Source organism: Protomyctophum bolini, assembly GCF_963924005.1.
Source record: "Protomyctophum bolini genome assembly, chromosome: 3".
In the NCBI taxonomy this organism is placed as follows: domain Eukaryota; kingdom Metazoa; phylum Chordata; class Actinopteri; order Myctophiformes; family Myctophidae; genus Protomyctophum; species Protomyctophum bolini.
In genome coordinates, this window is record NC_137864.1 from 10,061,057 (window position 1) to 10,080,994 (window position 19,938).

The 19,938-nt window shown below is 40.5% G+C and overlaps 2 protein-coding genes across 3 annotated transcripts in view; both read left to right on the forward strand.

The window, feature by feature from the left end:
- myom2a (myomesin 2a) overlaps positions 1 to 9,241 on the forward strand; it is a 39,859-nt gene extending 30,618 nt beyond the window's left edge. For both annotated transcript variants that reach the window (XM_080759709.1, XM_080759710.1), the window contains 12 exons: positions 308 to 452; positions 1,406 to 1,465; positions 2,894 to 2,961; positions 3,196 to 3,309; positions 3,990 to 4,077; positions 4,198 to 4,236; positions 4,843 to 4,948; positions 5,340 to 5,503; positions 5,669 to 5,705; positions 5,796 to 5,818; positions 7,287 to 7,342; positions 8,169 to 9,241. In XM_080759709.1, coding sequence (XP_080615835.1) covers positions 308 to 452; positions 1,406 to 1,465; positions 2,894 to 2,961; positions 3,196 to 3,309; positions 3,990 to 4,077; positions 4,198 to 4,236; positions 4,843 to 4,948; positions 5,340 to 5,503; positions 5,669 to 5,705; positions 5,796 to 5,818; positions 7,287 to 7,342; positions 8,169 to 8,660 — 1,392 coding nt within the window. In that variant the 3' untranslated portion in view covers positions 8,661 to 9,241. The remainder of the gene's footprint in view (positions 1 to 307; positions 453 to 1,405; positions 1,466 to 2,893; positions 2,962 to 3,195; positions 3,310 to 3,989; positions 4,078 to 4,197; positions 4,237 to 4,842; positions 4,949 to 5,339; positions 5,504 to 5,668; positions 5,706 to 5,795; positions 5,819 to 7,286; positions 7,343 to 8,168) is intronic.
- A 1,353-nt stretch (positions 9,242 to 10,594) lies between these two features.
- Positions 10,595 to 19,595, forward strand: LOC308312782 (uncharacterized protein). Its single transcript, XM_080759496.1, has 5 exons — positions 10,595 to 10,716; positions 11,033 to 11,526; positions 14,323 to 14,487; positions 15,936 to 16,060; positions 16,999 to 19,595. The coding sequence occupies exons 2-5, from the start codon at positions 11,080 to 11,082 to the stop codon at positions 19,094 to 19,096; spliced, it is 2,835 nt and encodes a 944-aa protein (XP_080615622.1). The 5' UTR covers positions 10,595 to 10,716; positions 11,033 to 11,079; the 3' UTR covers positions 19,097 to 19,595.
- Positions 19,596 to 19,938: the final 343 nt, after the last annotated feature.

Sequence of the window (19,938 nt, forward strand, 5' to 3'; positions counted from 1 at the left end):
AAAAGTCACCTCCAACCACAGCAGTTTTATTGTAATAACATACCATGCAGATTAAAATATCATTTTATTCATTCAAATATGTTTCAGCTTGCAGTTTTAACTAAACTCTAGGAATGCGTGTAACGGTAGCAATACTTGTCCACGGAATGACGTAATCTAAATGGAATGTCCATCGAGCGAGAAATAGCAAAGGGTTATATAACGGCAATATTATCTTAACTTATCTTACATAACATAACTTACATAAACTTAAATCAACTAATAACGTTTAATAAAAACAGGATATTTGTGGTGTGTTCGTTCCCAGGGTAATAAGATCAGCCATGACGTGGCTACTGGAATCATCCAGATGACAGTGGAGACTTTCACCAAGAACAGCGAGGGAACCTACACCGTTCAGATCACTGACGGCAAGGCCAAGAACCAGAGCTCACTGGTGCTGGTGGGAGACGGTAAGACTCTGTTTCACATCATGTCACACTGTTGGAGGAGAGACTGACTGAAGGGCTACACACACCGTCTGCGAACGCCGTGTGTCAAAACTCCGTTATTTTCAATGAACCTATCCCACACCGGCTCCGTCCGACACGCGTTCACGCCTCGCCTGACGCCAGGTGTTGCCGCATGGCAACGCCTGTGCCGCGTCGCTGCGCACCCGGTGTGTGTGTGTAGGGCTTCACTGACTGACTGACTGACTGAATACACGTGAATAATAATAATAGCTGGAATTTATATAGTGCTTATATAGTACTCAAAGTCGCTTATATATATCGTTGAATATATTGTTGTTGTCGGGCAGAAACCTCTATCTCCATATTTTAACTTGTGGTGTTTTTTCCCCGTAAATGAATGCCCTACTTGATCATACTACAGCGTCACTCAAAAGTAGCAGATCTACAAGCTCAAAACACGAGGCTCGATATTGGTTTGTCTTGAGCTTGTAGATCTGCTACTTTTGCTATTTTTGAATTTGAATCCTCAAAAGTAACGGTTTTGGACATATGAGGTTTCCACCCGGCAGAGACTATATATTAATGTATTTTAGGCAATGTGAAAACCTGAGTATTAATTTAACTCTCGAGATCAAGATAACGTATCTCAGAATGAATGAATTGTGTGTTTACACAGAGGATTTTACTGTGTGCATGCAATCAATCACTTATCTCAACATTCTGTATTAACAAAAAGTGTATTTTTAAATACACTACTTTTAATGTTCAAATTAGGAAATTATTTATATTACGGTTATGTCCTGGAAGATTACCAGAGTTGGGATAAAAGAGATTCCAGTATGAGTTCAAGTTGAGTTAGTACAGTATATTACACTAGTTTAAACAGTATGGACACATGCATGTATTAGAGGCCATATATTTACATTGTTGTGTGTGCAAATGTTCTCTTTCAGTGTTTAAGGCTGCTCTGAAGGAGGCAGAGTTCCAGAGGAAAGAGCACATCAGGAAGCAAGGTAACTGAACAATGACACTAATGACAGACGAGTGTCAGCATTGACAGATATTTTTTTAGACATTCAAACATTGTGTTGTTGCAAGGAGACATGTGACAAACCCATGGTCAACATCCTAGCAGGTGTTTACATTTGCATTTATATTTTGCATTCTGGTTCCTTGACTTACTAACAACTGTAGCAGGTGTTTCCTATGTTTTAGGGCAGCTGTGTTGTTGTTTATATTACCGCATGAAACTAGAGGTTATTTTAGGCTACAGTAACATACTGTGTAGGTGCTAAACAACACAATACATGCTTGAATTGCCTGTATATTTAAGTGATTTAACTGGCAGTATGTTACTATTCTAAAATGTTGAGGAGAGAGAAATCTGCACACCATCTTAAATGCTGCCAAATATTTATGAAAGGCACCTGCTATGGTCTTCATCGGGTACATAATACAGAGAGCATGTGTGCGGTGGTGAGTAGAATCAAGTGGGTAGAGATTGTGGCACAATTAAGTACAGTGGTAACTGGTAAAATTATACGGTGGTGCTAGAAGGATAAGCCAAGAGGGCTTATTTCCATTGTGATTTTGTGTATTCAATTCATAGACATTTAAAGATATACAATAATATACCAGACGTCATCAACACTAGTACGGTATTAAATATTTGTACAGTAAACCGTTGGGGGTGGGGTGGGGTCATTTCTGGTGTTAAGCTTAGAGGTTAATAGAACAATCTACAATAAATAAACAAATTATATTTCAGACACAACGAATTTCATTTACACTACCGCTATTCTAAAACCCACTACCCTTTCTATCCTTACTAAAAGCCTGAACCAACTCTGGAACCTTGTCCAATAACCAGGCCCTTGTTAAACGTTTGAATGCTCACGTCCATCACATGGTTAGAGACACCTGGGATACATGAACTACACAATTAACAATGATCAGCCGTCATCATGTCAAGTCAGTAATCAAAATGCTATTATTGCTCTCACCACTCTAAAATCAGTGTCCCATTCACATGTCCCAAATACACACGGTCTGGAAACATAATACAATAAATAAAGGTAGAAAAAAGACCCACCCAAGACTGTATGTGCGTGATTAAAAACAAGTACAGGACAGGTAACGGTTTGATATCACATTACTCATTCAAACCACGAGGTAATGAATATAAAACATCTCACGCTTGTAGTAACAGGCGCTTGTGCTTGTAGTTGCCATCTCTGATGGGGCTTATCCACCTTTCTATACCTACATATTTGAAGGAACTGATCCTGTTTGAAGTGCAATGCCATTCTAAATATTCCAACTATAGTTCTAGCCTAGACTATGTGTAAATAGTATTAGACCATGTATCACTGTACTGTACATGTTGCTGGCAGTCTCTTGACATAGAACTGGCAATATCATGAATGTGATTTCTTTTCCAGGCCCACATTTCTCAGAGTATCTGAATTTCACAGTGGATCAGGAGTGTACCGTTCTGCTTGTTTGCCAGGTAATACAGCCAACCAAACTTTTGGCATGCATTCTTTTTTTTTACCATAATATTAAAACAGATTAATAATATTTCCTCAAGGTGAATCTTGAGAAAAACCCTTGACAAAAAAAACCAGATTTACTTTTTTTTTAATTATTATTTTTACCTTCAAGCATTTTTCTCTGCATAAATGATGTAATTGTTTTCCAGGCTTGCCGCTAAATCTTTCTCTGTGTGCTCTGTATGTCTCAGGTGGCGAACGTGAAGAAAGAGTCTGCTTTCCATTGGTACAAGGATGACGATGAGATTGTTCTTGATACTCCCCCTAATGTCTTGTCTGGCACCGTTGCTCTGCCCATCCCGCTGGTAAAATATTCATGGCACTGGCACACACTCTGCACCACTGAACTTCTGAATTGATTAACCATAAGACTTTTGAGCCATGATCTATTGCTCGGAGTGCATACATACAGTATAGTTTAGACTAGTCATTGGTTAGACATGGGTTAAGGTTAGGTTTAGGTGTGCTTCCCCGTGGGAGGTTAGGTTGTAGTTGTACTAGGACTAATGACTGGTCTAAACAATGACTAGTCTAAACCAAGTACTGTCTAAACTAAGCACTGCACCCCTATTGCTCAACCCAGTGGTTCTCAACCTTTTCAGGCTGCGACCCCCCCCCCCCCCCCCCACAAATAATCATGTTTTAATTGGGGACCCCATAACCCTGAGAAGCACTTGGAATTGTAGGAGTTGAGGCATTGCATTTAGTTTGACTCGAGTCCACAGATAAATATTGTGAAATTAGCAGATCTATTTTCAAAATGTATGTACAATATTTGACAAATTGGCCAAAGTTTGACCAGTTATTATAGGCCTAGTACAGTATAGTATTTTGTATAAGCCAAATCCTGTGGAGGCCCAGCCCACAGGTTGAGAACCACTGGTTCAATCTATTGATCTAGCGATGTATTGATCGATCGTACATTCTGTGTTTCCAATATTGCTTGTTTAAATATTCCTCTTAAGTATGGTGTTTATTTTCTCAGTTCTCCAGAAAGGACCAGGGCATTTACAAAGCAACTGTCAGCGACGACAGAGGAAAGGACACATCTGTGATTGACATTTCTGGCCAAGGTACAACCTTAAGATCAATAATACCAGTGAATGGTCAACCTCTGGGACGTTTATTATTACTGTTGTAAAGCTTATTGAGCTTCCTTCTACGGTCTGATTTGATCTTTTTCTGCCTTGCAGTGTTTGATGACATCATCAATGGCCTTGCCCACATCGCTGGTAGGAATCAGATTGCATCATCTTATCACTCTCTTTCCTGTTACTGCCACCACTAGCTTATTTACATACAGTACAAGATGTGCTTAGCAACCTTTTACAGACCTTAGTTTTTTGTCTAATGGCATACACAGTATACACACTAAGTTATAATAAGTTGTTTTGAACTACTGAACTTAACCTCTTTTTGTGCCCTTTTACACCACAAATTGAGCAAATACTACCAGGCATTTTTATTTGCTGTAAGTGTATTCCACAATATTGTGTTATTGTCACTTCTCCAATATGGTGAAATATCCTTTTTTTTAACCACTAGCAAACTCTCTTAAAGAGCCATCTACAACCTGGGGAATGAATATGATTATATGTTTTTGTTTTGTCTGTATGTCATACAGACACAAGCACGCAATCAAAAGTCTCAAAATGCGTTACTTCGCGGCGTGTTTTGAGCATGTGGACCAGCTGCTATTTAGATTATTTTGTGTGACACTCTTAGTATAAACAAATAAGGCATTAATTTACCAAAAAAACACAAAAAGTTAAAATATGGAGATAAGAGGTTTCTGCCCGACGGCAACGATAAACATGATTGTGTTTGGTGTTTCACAGGTGCGTCTGCCTCAGAGCTGGTTCTCCAGTGTACTCCTGAAGGCATCAGACTGCAGTGCTACATGACCTACTACACAGAGGAGATGAAGACCAGCTGGAAGCACAAGTACAGACAAACTCCTCCTTTTCTCAGTGGTTCTCAGAGTCCTTGGGGTCCCAGGGGTCCTTGAAGGGGGTCCCCAGAAAAATGAGTTAAAATGAATATAGCATCTAAATCAGTTCAACCATACAGTACATACATCGGCTATTTGAAAATATCTTATGTAGAAGCGCACAAGCCTGTGAGCTTGTACAGTAGATCTGCTATTTTCAAAGCATGTGACAGATTTGGAACATTTGAACAACAAACATATTGTATGCCATACAAGATTTGTATGCCATGGAAAAGTTTGAGAATCACTGGGATACACAGTAATAATAAATAAAAATACCCGAATATGCACGCAATGCTTTATGTGTAAGCCTGGACTCTAACATATCTGACGTGATCCTTGCAGGGACAGCAAGATTTCCTCCTCTGAGAAGATGAGGATTGGTGGTACAGCGGAGATGGCCTGGATGCAGATCTGTGATCCCACAGACAGAGAGAAGGGACAATACACCATTGAGATCTCAGACGGGGTCAAGACATACGCCCGCAGCTTCGACCTCTCTGGACAAGGTGGGCAATGGAAACATTGAGTTCTAAACACACTCTGAGTGCATGAATGGAACCATTTGGTTCCATTTGTACACTGAGAGTCAAATTAACACAGTTGATTTTACAGTGTAATATACTGCTTTAGAAATGTCCTAACTTTCTTTTCCCCTCTGTTTGCTATTTCAGCATACACTGATGCTTATGAAGAGTACCTTAGACTCAAGTGAGTAATTTGAAACAATTTAATATAACGTGTAAATTCAAGTTATTTAAACATTGTAATGATTAACAATCTCGTTATCTTATGTTACAGAGCTGCCGCATTTGCTGAGAAGAGTGAGTATATTATTATCGCTAGAAGGCATACTGTATTACTATATTATATGCCCCCCCCCCCACACACACACACACACACACACATTACTTGCGCAAGCAGAGCGCGCAAGTAATCGTTTCGCTTGGTCTCTTCGAAGTGAAGCCAAGTTTTCTTCAACGGTAAATCTGTGCCTGGTTTGCTGGGACTAGTTACAACATTACGTCATCCTTGAGAGAGTACATGGTGTGTATATGACGTAATGTTACAAGTTACAAGTTACAACATTACGTCATATACACACCATGTACTCTCTCAAGGATGACGTAATGTTGTAACTAGTCCCAGCAAACCAGGCACAGATTTACCGTTGAAGAAAACTTGTCTTCACTTTTTGGAACCAAGTAACCACAGTATACTGCTAATCAAATTACAACTACATACTCTGTATGTAGTTACTTGCGCAAGCAGAGCGCGCAAGTAATCGTTTCGCTTGGTCTCTTCGAAGTGAAGTGAAGTTTTCTTCAACGGTGAATCTGTGCCTGGTTTGCTGGGACTAGTTACAACATTACGTCATCCTTGAGAGAGTACATGGTGTGTATATGACGTAATGTTACAAGTTACAAGTTACAAGTTACAACATTACGTCATATACACACCATGTACTCTGGTCACGATGACGTAATGTTGTAACTGGTCCCAGCAAACCAGGCACAGACTTACGGTTGAAAAAAACTTGGCTTCACTTTTTGGAACCAAGTAACCACAATATACTGCTAATCAAATTACAACTACATACTCTGTATGACTACATACTCTGTATGTAGTTGTAATGTGATTTGTAATTTGTAAATCTGTGCCTGGTCTGCTGGGACCAGACTACACAGATGACCATATCTCTTACGTCATCACTGAGAGCTAGTCATACATATAGGATAAAGGACAGAAATCCATACCATTTCAGAGAAGAGAATTTTTCTACAGAACTGACTACGCAGACTACTTTCTCTCTCGAAAGTACTTGGGCGCTCTGCTTGCGCACTAGTAGGCCATTTATGGCCTACTAGTGTGCAACAAGCAAGTATGCACTCGGCAGAGTGCAGTTCTAGTTTCAATTATTTTCACCCATGGTGACATTTCACTAAACTAAATTTGCCCCAGATTGTAACTATAAACGTATCGAATAAAATGTAATTATTGTTATATAATATACTATAGAATATTGGTGTTATATAATGTTAAGCAGTGCTTGCAAGGCAACATAGCATAGAGGTAACAACTGTAAAAACCAAACCCTGATACAGCTGAACCTAATTTAAAATGAAATATTGACTCATGGCCATACTCTGGCCGTAATCTTTTTGCAATGTAGGCCTATGATTTTCAATGAAGCCTGGAACTCTAAAGGAGAATAACTTTTTTTTATTTTATATTTATATACTGTATCATGCAGTGGTTTCAGAAAATAATTTATCTCCATTAATTTCTCAGACCGTGGTAGAGTGGTCGGTGGCCTGCCTGATGTGGTCACTATTATGGAGAATAAGGTAAAATCACATCACATGTATTATTCTGCTTTTATCCTTTTCTATTCTGCCCTACAAAGCCAAAGTTTTTTAACACAGAATTATTTCTGTATCCCAAAGGTCAATTTATACTTCGTGATTTTAGAGGATAAACAATTATCTCAAGAACATATTTACAATTAGTGTAATATCACTTATTTGCTGATATCTCATTTGGCTGACCAGTTCATCAGCCACATTTTTCCCCATAGTTACTGCACTTTGGCTTTTGTAGGGCAGTATTCAATGTACTTATTGTTTTAATCTATGTATTGTAATGTAGGTATGTATATTCTTGATATTCTAGATCTCTTGTGCACATAAACGCATTGCAACCTGATGTCTTCCTTTTCTGGAAAATGTATGCTATATCAGTGCTTCTCAAACTATTGTATGTAATTGGCCATGGACCCCCATCCAAATATTTTTTTTCCAGGGACCCCCAGAAGTGGGCTAAAATGTTGAGTTTAAGGGATATTTCACTTTCAAATAAAATAAACTTGAAAAAAAGAAAATAAATGAAAAGATGTGTGGAAAAATCACCTCACGTATTAGAATGTGTGAGGGGGCTGTGCTTTTTCCATTACCCCTTTCATTTTTATTATTTCTTTATATTTTTTTCAAAAATAGCAGATCTACAAGTTCATAGCGCGGTACAATATGAGCTATTTTTGAATAGCCAAAGTATTAAATAATGGTTGAAGTGGTTAAAATCTAAAACGACACAGATGCTTTCCCGGTTTGAATGGGTTATGGCGTTATAGAGATTTCACCTCTTCACTTTGAAATCTTCCTCTCAACTCTTCAGTCCCTGAGTCTCACCTGCACGGTTTGGGGCGAGCCGACCCCTGAGGTCACCTGGTTCAAGAACGAGCAGGAGGTGTCGTCTAACCCGCACACCAAAATCACATTCGAGGGCGGCAAGTTCGCCAGCCTCGTCATCACGGAGGTCACCTCCGAGGACTCCGGCAAGTACAGCATCAACGTGCGAAACAAGTACGGCGGGGAGTTCGTGGAGATCACCGTGAGCGTCTACAGGCACGGCGAGCAGGCCCCCGAGCCCCGGCTGGGCCAGGCCAAGCCGGCCACGCCCGCACCGCCTCCCAAGACCCCGACTCCGTCCCCGGCTCCTCCCTCCAAGACCCCCACTCCTACCCCACCCAAGTCCGCAACCCCAGCTTCGTCCATGAAGAGCCCCACTCCGGCCTCCACCCCGGCCTCCACCCCTGTCCCACCCAAGTCCCCACCATCTTCTCGCCCCTCGTCCCGCCTCAAGTCCCCAACCCCCCCTAGGAAGTAAGCAGGAGGGCATTCGAGGTTACTGATTCGTGGCATGAGTGTGAAAACAAAAGCTGTTACTTCAGTGTGTATGTAGATGTCAGTTTCAGATACCGTACTGTTTGTCATTCAGATGGTCACTGCAGGTGAGAAAACGTGTAATAAACAAAATGGCCAGGTTAGACCGTCGATGTTCAGTGTTTCAAAAGCTGCACCTTCCTCTATTTAACATAGTGGAATGCCTGTATACATTTTATTGTGAATGTCTAATGAGAGTTGAAACCATGTAGGGTCTGGTACAGGACCAGTGTTCTCCACGGTCGGAATTTAGCACCAAACATCAGCCAAATGCAATGATTTTGTGTTACGGCTCGTATGTTTGTCGAGTATACCAGCAACGTTTGTCAACCATTATTTTGGAGGTTCTGTTCTAAAACAATAAGTGGCAGGTCATATAGTGAAAAGGTGGCTGTTTAATTTGAGAATGTACCGGCCACTGTGGGGCTCTTATTAGTTCTTGCCCTTGTTACTATAACAGGTCTGTCCAGTTTGAATGTATTTATCCATGCTTTGTGTTGACAATAAACCTTACTTATCACCCTCTTCCTGTTGTCTTGGAACTTTATGTTTCCCTCTCTTGCTTGATTGGACTGTAAACCCTATAATATAATTAGCACACTAATGGAATAATAGAAATTGTGTTCATCTCTGAGTTGGCACTGCGCATGCCAGCAACTATACATTACCTGTCACGATATCTGTCTGTGGTGTACTCTTATTGTGTAGTTGTGTTCCTAGTGTTTCTTGTCTGCTCCATTTGTTGATACCTGCCTTGTCTCACCAGTCTGCATTGTAATTCACCTGTGTCCTGTAACCTGTTTAGTGTCAGCCAATCAGGTATTGATTGTAGTTATGTTGCACCTGTGTCTAGTTAGTCTTTGTGTCTATTTATACCTCCCAGTGTTCAGTGTTCCCTTGTCAGATTATAGTTTGTTGTCACAGTGTCCTGCCCTTGTATGTCCTGTCTAGTTGTGAATAAATCATCATTCTACTTTATCTGCCTGCCTGCCTGCTCTTGGTTCTGCATTTGGTCCATCACATGTCTCACCGTGACATTACCCAGTGATGGACAAAGTACTGAAACCCAGTACTTGAGTCAAAGTATCTCCTGGTCAAATAGTCAACTACATACAGTGAGTGGAGTTTACATAAATGGTGCATTTATATAAAGCTTTTATCCAAAGTGCTTTACATAGGTTATGCATTACATTCACCCATTCACACACATTCATACACAGATGGCAGACGAAACCATGCAAGGCACCAACCTGCCCATCAGGAGCAATTATGGGTTCAGAGGCTTGCTCACTTAGGCAATAACTCAACTACAAGTTGCTCTGTCAAATTTGTACATGAGTTAAAGTACTGTAGAACTTGCTTTAAAATAAAATACTTTTCAAAAGTTACTTTTGAATATCAATGCATTTGCTGTATTCCAATTTTGACATTTAAAAAAGTATATTAATGATAGTGAAAATAACAGATCTACATGCATGTGAGCATGTAGATCTGCTATTTTCACTATTTGAAATGGGGCAAAAGTATCACAGTATGTATTACAAAAAAGATTAATTCTAAAGTAAAGTACAGATACTAAAAAGATGTACAATGAGTACAATACTCAAGTAAATGTACTTCGAATACTCCATTATTGAGTAGCATTATGTAGCCTACTATGAATTGTGGCAGATCTGTCCATATTCTCTATTCAAATTGAAAGCAGTCAGCAGAGATAAAAAGCTCTCTTTGTCCGTTTGGTTACTCAAACAGAAAATGTTAGCAGCGAAACAGAGTTGCCTCAGGTGAGTGGGTGTAACTCACACAGCAGGTACGGTCTGGTTCAGGTACAACAGGCTGTTTGTTTCCGCACCCATCACTGACTGACTGCTAGCTTTTACATTGTGCATACACTAGTACAGCTGCCAAGAATGAATGCTTTGCTGTGTTTCTGTATGCCTGTATCAGCATGAGTTTTGTGTGATTGTCTCCGGGACAAGCAGCCGTTCAACAACCATGAAGTAAGTAACCTTATTTAATGAAAATATTATTTTCTTTCTTTACAGGCAGTTCAGGACAGGTAACCTAGTTCACAGCCAGCAGGGGTTATTTCATATCAGTAGGTGAACAACTTAACTACAGTCACATAGGGTACAGGATTTGTATTCAATTTTTCTATTCCAATTCATTGTTGATACTGTTGATTTGTCCTTAATTCTCCTTTCGTGTTCAGTGTGTGACTCATCTGTTAAGCGTTTAACATAGCCTAAATGCATGAACATATGTTCGAACATGTAACGTTGCCCAATCAAATTTGCATGACTTGCTCCTTTGAAGGTAAAGAACAAACCAGTTTGAGGCCCAGAGATCCCCTGTGGGTAACAATGGAGTCCAGGAACCCGTCCTGCTTGTCCTCCCAGCAGCAGGACAGTGCGGCCCCACTGTACGTACAGCCCCACTACAAGGAGGCTTATCGACTGGCCATTTATGCCCTGCTCTGCGGAGGCAGGGACGCCTACGAGGAGTTTGTCAAAGCCGAGCAAATAGGCTCCTTTCTTGCAGAAGAGGAAATATTATTCATTTTGGAAAATGCAGAGCTACCGGTTTCAGAGGACGACTCGTCGGAGGGAAAGCACACAGCCGAGAAGGGCAGCTCATCAACATACTTCCCAACCGAGTCGGATGAGGAGGTGCCTGACCTTGACCTGGGCTGGCCACAGGTCACGCTTGACAACGTGGACACCAACATCAGCCTGCTGTTTCACCCGCCGAGGCAAAACACGCCGACCATCAAAGAGGTTGCTCGTAAGCAGATTCAGGAGGCAAAGCAGGTGAGGACAATGTTTGTCGTTATTGCATGGTAAAATGTGGTATACCCAAAGGCCAGTGCAATAGGCCTATAGAGATGATGTGCCCTATAACAAAATGATACATTATATACCATATCCAAATCACAAACATCAAGGATGATAAATGTTCTGGACTTTTCACCAACAACGTTATAAGATTTTCCCCCTCGAGACAGACAGACAATGAATGCTACGTAAATCCTTCGTGGAGAAGATTAATGCCAGTCTAAAAGTAAAATGCCTGACTTGTCTCAGCTTGAATGGGTATGAATGTCAGTTTACAGCTGCTGCTATTCGCTTTTCCGCTGAACAAGTGGAAATAATTCACATTGTTGCTGACATACTGTACATGCCCGTTTCCCGCTCTTTACCTAATAATTTAAATCTAAACACAATTTGAAAAAAGTGGAAAATTGTCTTTGGCTTGCATGGAATGACCGAATGACATAAAAACAAGTACATTTACTCAAGTACTGTGCTTAAGTGCAATTTTGAGGTATTTCTATACTTTACTAGTATTTCCAGTTTTCAGTATTTTTATGTCTACTCCACTATTTGAAAACTTTAGTTACTAGTTACTTTGTAGATTTGTAGACATACAACCCTTAATACATTTCAGCCATGAAATGTATTAAGGTTTAAAAAAAAGTATATATATATATAATTTTTCCACAAGACCATATAAGATAAACACAATAAAACAAGAATGCAACAAGAGTAGATCATTGTAGTGCTACTGTAATATGCCCTGGCTTGGCCCACATCCCAGACTCCAGTATCTGTTCATAATCCTATAAATATGCTTGATTACTCTTAAGCTGTGTATTCATTATAGATATGTGTCTCTGGAGCTATGTGCCATCCTTTATCAAGATACTGCATGCCATATATGCAGGATGTCACTGTTCAAATCAACTGTCATCTGCTTTGTAGAACACCATGGTTTAATATCTGTTCCTATCCCATCTTTCTGACATCTGTTATTATGACTCACACATCTGCTGGTCATGAATTATGTCTCATGCAATGGTATATAATCGTCTCTGTCGGGTGGAAGCCTCATATGTCCCAAATGGCAGATCTACAAGCTCGAAACGCATCGATTTGTGCGTTTTGATCTTGTGGATCTGCTACTTTTGATTGATTGATTGATTCATTCATTCGTTCATTCATTCATTCAGTATGATCAAGTAGGTTAGATTCAATATGAAGATAAGAGGTTTCTGCCTGACAGCAACAATATTCTCTGTGTTTAATAACCTTCAGAACATGTCGTTTGACACCACATTGGTGTCATCTTGCTGTCTCGTATTCACTACCTTTAATTGCCAATTAGACGAGTATTATTATTATTTACGTTCTGTATCTACAACCTGACATTTGTTTGCCAAGGTTCACTTTTTTTGTTTCCTGTAGGAGACATTTGTGTTCGGGTCAGGAACAAAAAACTGCAGTGCAAAAAACACATGAGAACACACACACAGAGAACACAAAATATAACTTCTGACCTTCTGACAAAGAAACCTGTTCTGTCTGTTTATGTTTATCTCAGGTATATAGCTAGTCTTATTCTGACACATTAATATTAAAGGGCTATTTACTGCTGGGGTCATATTAAGGTCTTCTCAGCATTCACAATATCAGTCACTTCTGGTAACTGATATTGTCCTTCAAATGTATGAGGGGGCTGTGTTTTTTCCAATTGTTGTTGGGGGCCCCCCGGCGCCCTCACGCATTATAAGGTCAATATCAGTCACAAGAAGCAGGGACGTGTGTTTTAAATTAATCTAGCAAAAATGGAGATGGAAGTTAAATGGGCTTATATTATTATACAGGTATGTGTAAAATGATCCCAGAAGAGTTTAAGGGCCCTATTTTGCATGTCAGGTCTTATGATTACCGTAACGTAAGACCTGGAGGTTTGGCCAATGCTGTTTGGCCACTCAAAATATTGCAAAATAGGGCCCTAAAACTTAAAGTGTCCACGTGATTTGGATTGACCACAAAGTGTATTGACTTTTCTTTTTTTCACTAAATTTTTATTGAAGGAAGAACAGACACAAACAAAAACTCAACTAACAAGACAATACGGGAAAGAAAAGTAAAAGAAAAAAAGGCTGCGTTTTTCATATTACAATAAACATTCAATGAAATCCTATTGCAATATCGCTAGGCTGAGAGAAGAGATTCCACTTTTCCCATTTTTTATAGAATTTATCCTCTTGTAGTCTCAGTATGAATGTTAGTTTTTCCATAGACTACAGTTCCTCAATAATGTCCATCCATTGATCTTTCGTTGGTGGGTCCTGTTGGTACCAGTGTCGTGTGATTGCTTTTTTACTTGATGCTAAGAGGATCTTGATTAAATATTTATCATGTGTTAGAAACTCTTCAGGGATATTTCCCAACAGTAGAAAAGAAACAGACAGAGGTATCTCAAAACACAGAATGGTCTCCAAGGTGGAGTGAATATCCTGCCAGTATTTCTGAATTTTAGGACAAGACCAGAAAATATGAGCATGGCCCGCTTCCATGTGGCCACATTGTCTCCAGCAAGGCTGATCTGTTTTCAGTTGTCTTGATTTAATTTTGGGAGTAATAAAAAATCTCATTAAGTTCTTCCAACAGAATTCTCTCCACATTGTGTATTGACTTTTCAAAAACAATTATACACAGTACACTTGTTTATTTTAGCCAGAATGCATTTTGCATTGCCAATCTCAATCAGTAAACCCATCTCATGCCTTTCTAACGAGCCAATGTTCATTTCATTGACAGCTTATTGCTGTAGCCATGGACGTCTTCACTGATGTGGATATATTCAAGGAGATTGTAACGGCAGCGCTCAGAGGAGTGGTTGTCTACATACTTCTGGACTACTTCCAATTCAACAGCTTTTTGAACATGTCAGAGAGGCTGGGTGTGAGGATCCAAGACCTGAAGGTAATGCCACATCAAATCTACCTTTATTATAGCTGAATAATTTATTTGCATTTTATTTGTGTGTATATATTCCATCAAATCAGGCAGAAAGACACAGTCATACAAATAAATATTGAGTTAAATTCTCCCACTTAAAGGGATATTTCACTTTCAAGTTCAGTCATTTTAACGTCTACTCAGAGTTTTTGGAGTTGCTCGGTTCAGTATTTAGATATTTGATATTCATTTTTATCTGACTCCATTTTAACCATCCATGATACATTCATGAAAAACACTCAATGTTGCGATGTCATCAAAACGCGTCACCTATCCCACTCTGTCCGATGGAAACCCTGTATGTCTTAAAACTTATTCTAACGCAAATTAAACAATAAAAAACATAACTTGTGTTATTGGGAGGGAAGCTATTCTACAGTAAATTAACTTGTGTAAGTCATGTTAGGGAGGGGAAGTGTTAATTTTATTTAATTTCTTATTGTATTTTTCCCTCCAAAATGAAATGAAACAGTAATTGAAAAAAACACACCCCCCTCACATATTAGAATGCGATATCAATAGAGTTTGAAGTTACAGTGGATTTGTATAGGAAGGTCTGATCAAATTAATACCATATATCTAAATACTCAAAAACTGTCTGCGGTACTCACAAAAGCCAGAGTAGATGTTAAAATGAGCCTAAACTGAAATTAAATATCCCTTTATTACCCCAGCATATCTGGGGAAACCGTCGCAGCTATAAAATAGCAGATTGGCAAGCTCATAAGGTGCCGCAATGTGTGGCACTGTGAGTTGGTTGATCTGCTATTTTCAGCGAAAACATGTATTGTGGATCGAAAACAGAAATGATACGCTCAACAACGTTTGGGGTTTAAGTGTTTTTCTAACAGATCCATTAGGGTCAGAGTTATATGAACATTGAGGATTTGATCCATGTGAGGATGTTGTGCTGTAGGCCTACCAGCGTGACCTTCATTCTGATGGCAGAAGCATTAATGGATTATGTCTGACATTTACTCCACGGTATAACGCACAGGATTATACTGGGAAGCATTCATCAACAAGCCTGGATGTTCCTGTTAAACCAGCACCTAGATAAACTGTTGTGGGAGAGTTTTAGCTACACTTATAATGGTTTTGGTGTATAATCGTCTGTAACCAACTTACATGTTTACCCTAGCACATGGATGCATGTTAGATCTTGTCTGCGACCACAAAGGGTGTGGTGTGTGATACGTGTCTGTGTGTGTGTGTGTGTGTGTGTGTGTGTGTGTGTGTGTGTGTGTGTGTGTGTGTGTGTGTGTGTGTGTGTGTGTGTGTGTGTGTGTGTGTGTGTGAGAGTGTGTGTCTGTGCGTGTGTATGTGTGTGAGTGTGTAGCGTGCGTGTGCAAGTGTGTAGACGTTTGGTACTGTATCACTAAATCTGTTATTCTCATCTGTTTCTCAACCAGAACATCCGGGTTCGAACCGTACGAGGACAGCAGTATCAATGCCGATCTGGGGCTAAATTCCACGGAGCTTTAGAGCAGAAGTTCATGCTCGTTGACTGCAAAACAGTTCTGTATGGAACATACAGGTCAGTCAGTTCTTATCCAGATACTGTACTGAACATTTGGTGTGAAAATAGCTGATCTACAGATCTGACATCATGACGATCCTGTCATATTGATAATGTTAGTCTTGCCCAAATATGGAAGATTGGCAGGACAGTGGATTTGATATAATGATTTCACTAATATTTGTGGATTTACTTCCTTAGTCTATAGTATCCACAATATTGCTGCAATGGTACTTATTGGTCCAGTGATTTACGAGATTAGCTGCAGAAAGACACACACAGACAGACTTATACTCCTCTTGTATGGCGTCAGCTTGCCCCCAGAAGACATAACATAAATTGACTGATTGAAAAAATGACATCCAGAAGTTTTGAGCATTTTTTTATTCGAATTAAACGCTTCTAATATTGCTTAAGAGTGTGAATAAGAATATAATGTAACTAAGCGTAATATCAAAAACATAAAGCAATATGGGGAAAAATGGACAAGGTATATGTATGGTCCTTTAAAGGTATATTCAGTGATTTCACTTATTTCTTTGTTTTGTTGTGATAATCCCTATAGTGTGCTGACCATATAACACCGGGGCTCCACCGGGCGCGTCAGCGTCACGTCTCCGTCACCGTCAGGGAATGTTCCTTATTTAATCAATGAAGGGTGGCTCCACTGCCCGCGTTGCGTTGCGTTGCGTGACTGCTTTAAAATTGCCCCGGTTCGTTTTTTTACGCACGCGACGGAGGCGCAACGCGCCCGGTGGAGCCCCGCCGTAAGGAGTTCCTCCCTGTCCCCAGTTAACCCCTGGGGTCAAAAAACCTTAGATTTCACTGAATGCTCCTTTAGTAAAGTAACCCCAGCTGCTATATATATTTGAATTTTTTCAGAAAAAGGTCAAAATGGGGTAAAAGTGGAAACTGTGAGCATTGCTTAACTTCCTTTCACTGTCTTCTCCTTCCAGCTTCATGTGGTCCTTTGAGAAGATCAACATGAGCATGGTGCTGGTGATCACAGGGCAGCTGGTGGACTCCTATGACGAGGAGTTTCGCCGTCTGTTCGCTCGTTCCTCTGTTCCACTGCCAAGGAACAGGCCACCCGAGCACCCCGTGAGGGAGCCGCTGTTCCTGCAGAGCCCTGCTTCCAGCCAGCATTCCCTCCACCGTCTCCACATGAGATCCAGAGTAACGCATGGATTAAGGAGTGCCAAAGACAATGGGTTTAATGGCGGGCCGTTGACCCGGGGCCTGAGCATGCAGGACAGGCTGCACATGACTCATCACCCTGACATGGTGAGGGGGCACAGTTACGCCGGCGACCTGCAGAGGCTGAACGCCACATCTCAGCTCACGAGAGAAGGGAGGGCTCTCGGGGCACCTGAGAGGTGTGGGCCCCGCCAGGATCCACTGTTGACAACCAGGGTTAATCAGTTCCATCAAAAGCATCTGGTTCGCTACGGGTCCGACCAGCACCTGATTCCGTTCAACTCTGAGACATCGCTCCACAAGTGGAAAATCAACTCGTACATGACTAACAGCGATGCACCCGCAGACGGGCCATACGATGTGGCTTCCCCACACGGAAGTCAAAGTGGCTTGAACGACAATCAATTACAGCTGATCACTAGACGGTCTTTGGACATCAAGTCTAGGTTGGAGGACGTTAGGCAGAAAAGACTCAGTCTGCAGGAGTGCATCAGTCCGCGGGAGAGCCAAGAGTCACTCTATTCTGCAATTGCAACTCTAAGATCTAAGGGTAAGCCATTATTACAAGATCTGGACCAAAGTAAAAGTATGGCGGAATTGGAGCAGACAATGCAGTCTGGTGTCAGCATGGAACCAGCTGACTATGGAGATAGGGTAGGGGTCAAAGCAATAGGTCAACAGGGTAAGCAGGGTATTGAGAGTCGAAGTGAAAGAGAGCAACCATTCACCCCAGCACTTTTCAAAGCAGCTTCACAGAAAGACATTACAGATGCAAAAATCTGGCAAGAGCCTTTATCCAGGACAACTTCAGCAGGTAATCTGGATATGAAATCCAAGGACTCTCCACTCAAACCCTTCAACGTGAGGCATTCAAGAGCAATGGATTCTCTATTTGAAATCCCAGAAGAGAAGGATGGCCTATTAAGAGAAAGTCACGGTTCGATAAACAAGCTAGCTATAAGCAGTTTGAGTCCCCATGCTCAAAAGGGGGGAAACCAAATAACACCCAAAGAAGAGAGAACTATTCCAACTGTGAATTTGGTGTCTGGGGGGACAAAGGATCACAGTTTAATTCGAGGGAGTTTAATTCATAGCCCAGGTTCAGCTGCCCTCGATGATGGAAAGCAAGCAGCATGCAATGAGGACATGGCTGCTTCAAAACCCAGTTTGACAGAATCCAACACGTCTGTGAGCTCACATCACAGGGTTGATGCCAAGAGCTCTGTGCCTGCACTCCAGAGGATGAACTCTCTGAGGTCCAAAGTACAGTCACTGCTTTCAACATCGGATGAAAATAAATCACCTCGGAAAGAGGACAAAATGGAGAGGAAGAACTCTGTTAGATCACAGAAAGGATCCAAACAAAAGGCAATTTCAGCAGCATCTCCCGTTGCAAAATCCCCTGCTTTAGAGAAAACGCCTTCGAAAGACAAATCGGCAAGTCTCTCCAGATCACAAAATGCAATCAGTGATTTACCAGACATGGAGAAGATGGACCGGTCCTCTGCTCAGCGCTCAAGCAAGAGACAGGTGAATGCTGTATCGGATCAGGAACGAGGCTCAAGAGTCACTTTGGATGGAGGGGGTTCATCTGTCCCAGAACCCAGAAGGCTGAAAGCGTACAGTCGATTTGAGAATTTCCTCGGCACTGAGAGGAAGCCCCCAGACAAACCATTAATGACTACAGTCATGTATAACTCGGAAAGGGACAGAAGCTCCATTGTGAGCAGCCATGCAAGGGACCTTTCTGCTGACTCCGTCAATAGCTGTTCGATGTATCAGACACAAACAGCTGCTGACAACAAACTGGGGCGATTCATGCAACGGTTTGGTCATCTGATAGGCAAGAACAAGTAACTATACGTTATAAAGTCGCTTGGCGGGCGGGACGTAGCAAATTTACGGTGACAATTTTGCAATATTTACAGTACGTGAAAAAAGTACATACTTGAAAAGCAAGTGAATGAAATTCAAAGTCATATGGAAGTTTGTTCAGGGCAAATGCCTTAGCAACATTTTGTTCTATGACTTCTGGCACACATTAAAACAAGTCACGTCAGTCAACTGCCTTCATGTATGTAATATGCTACAGTAGCTACAGCAATTTGTCCTTTTATGAGTTTGACATTCTCAGCTCAGAGCTCCTCAGGGAAGACATTATACTGTTAAAACATGATGGAAGTGGTATTTGTTTTGTATTTAGGTCAAACATGATCAATGTGATAGTAGACGAGGTGGTGTCTTTGTAGGCAGGCCAACATGCCTATATGTATATATAATATATATTATATACATATAATATGTATATTTGTATTTGTAGGCCTATACTAAAGCCCAACAACAACAACAAATAAATAAAATACAAACTTAGCAATGCAGAAATGATTTTTTTCCCCTGTGGTATGTTTGTAAACATTGGAGTAAAAATATAACAGACCTAGATTTTGATTTATGGTGAGGTGCAAAAGTTCCAAATAGCATTATTATATTTCATCATCTCTCTCTTTAAGAATATGTGTGAATGGAATATTTTACCAGCACTAATACAAAAGGTGTAGCTTATAGTGCCTATATACCCTTTATACTTATCTTACTTAGCTATATATATATATATATATATATATATATATATATATATATATATATATATATATATATATATATATAAAATATAAAAAACAGAAAACATTTGCAGAATC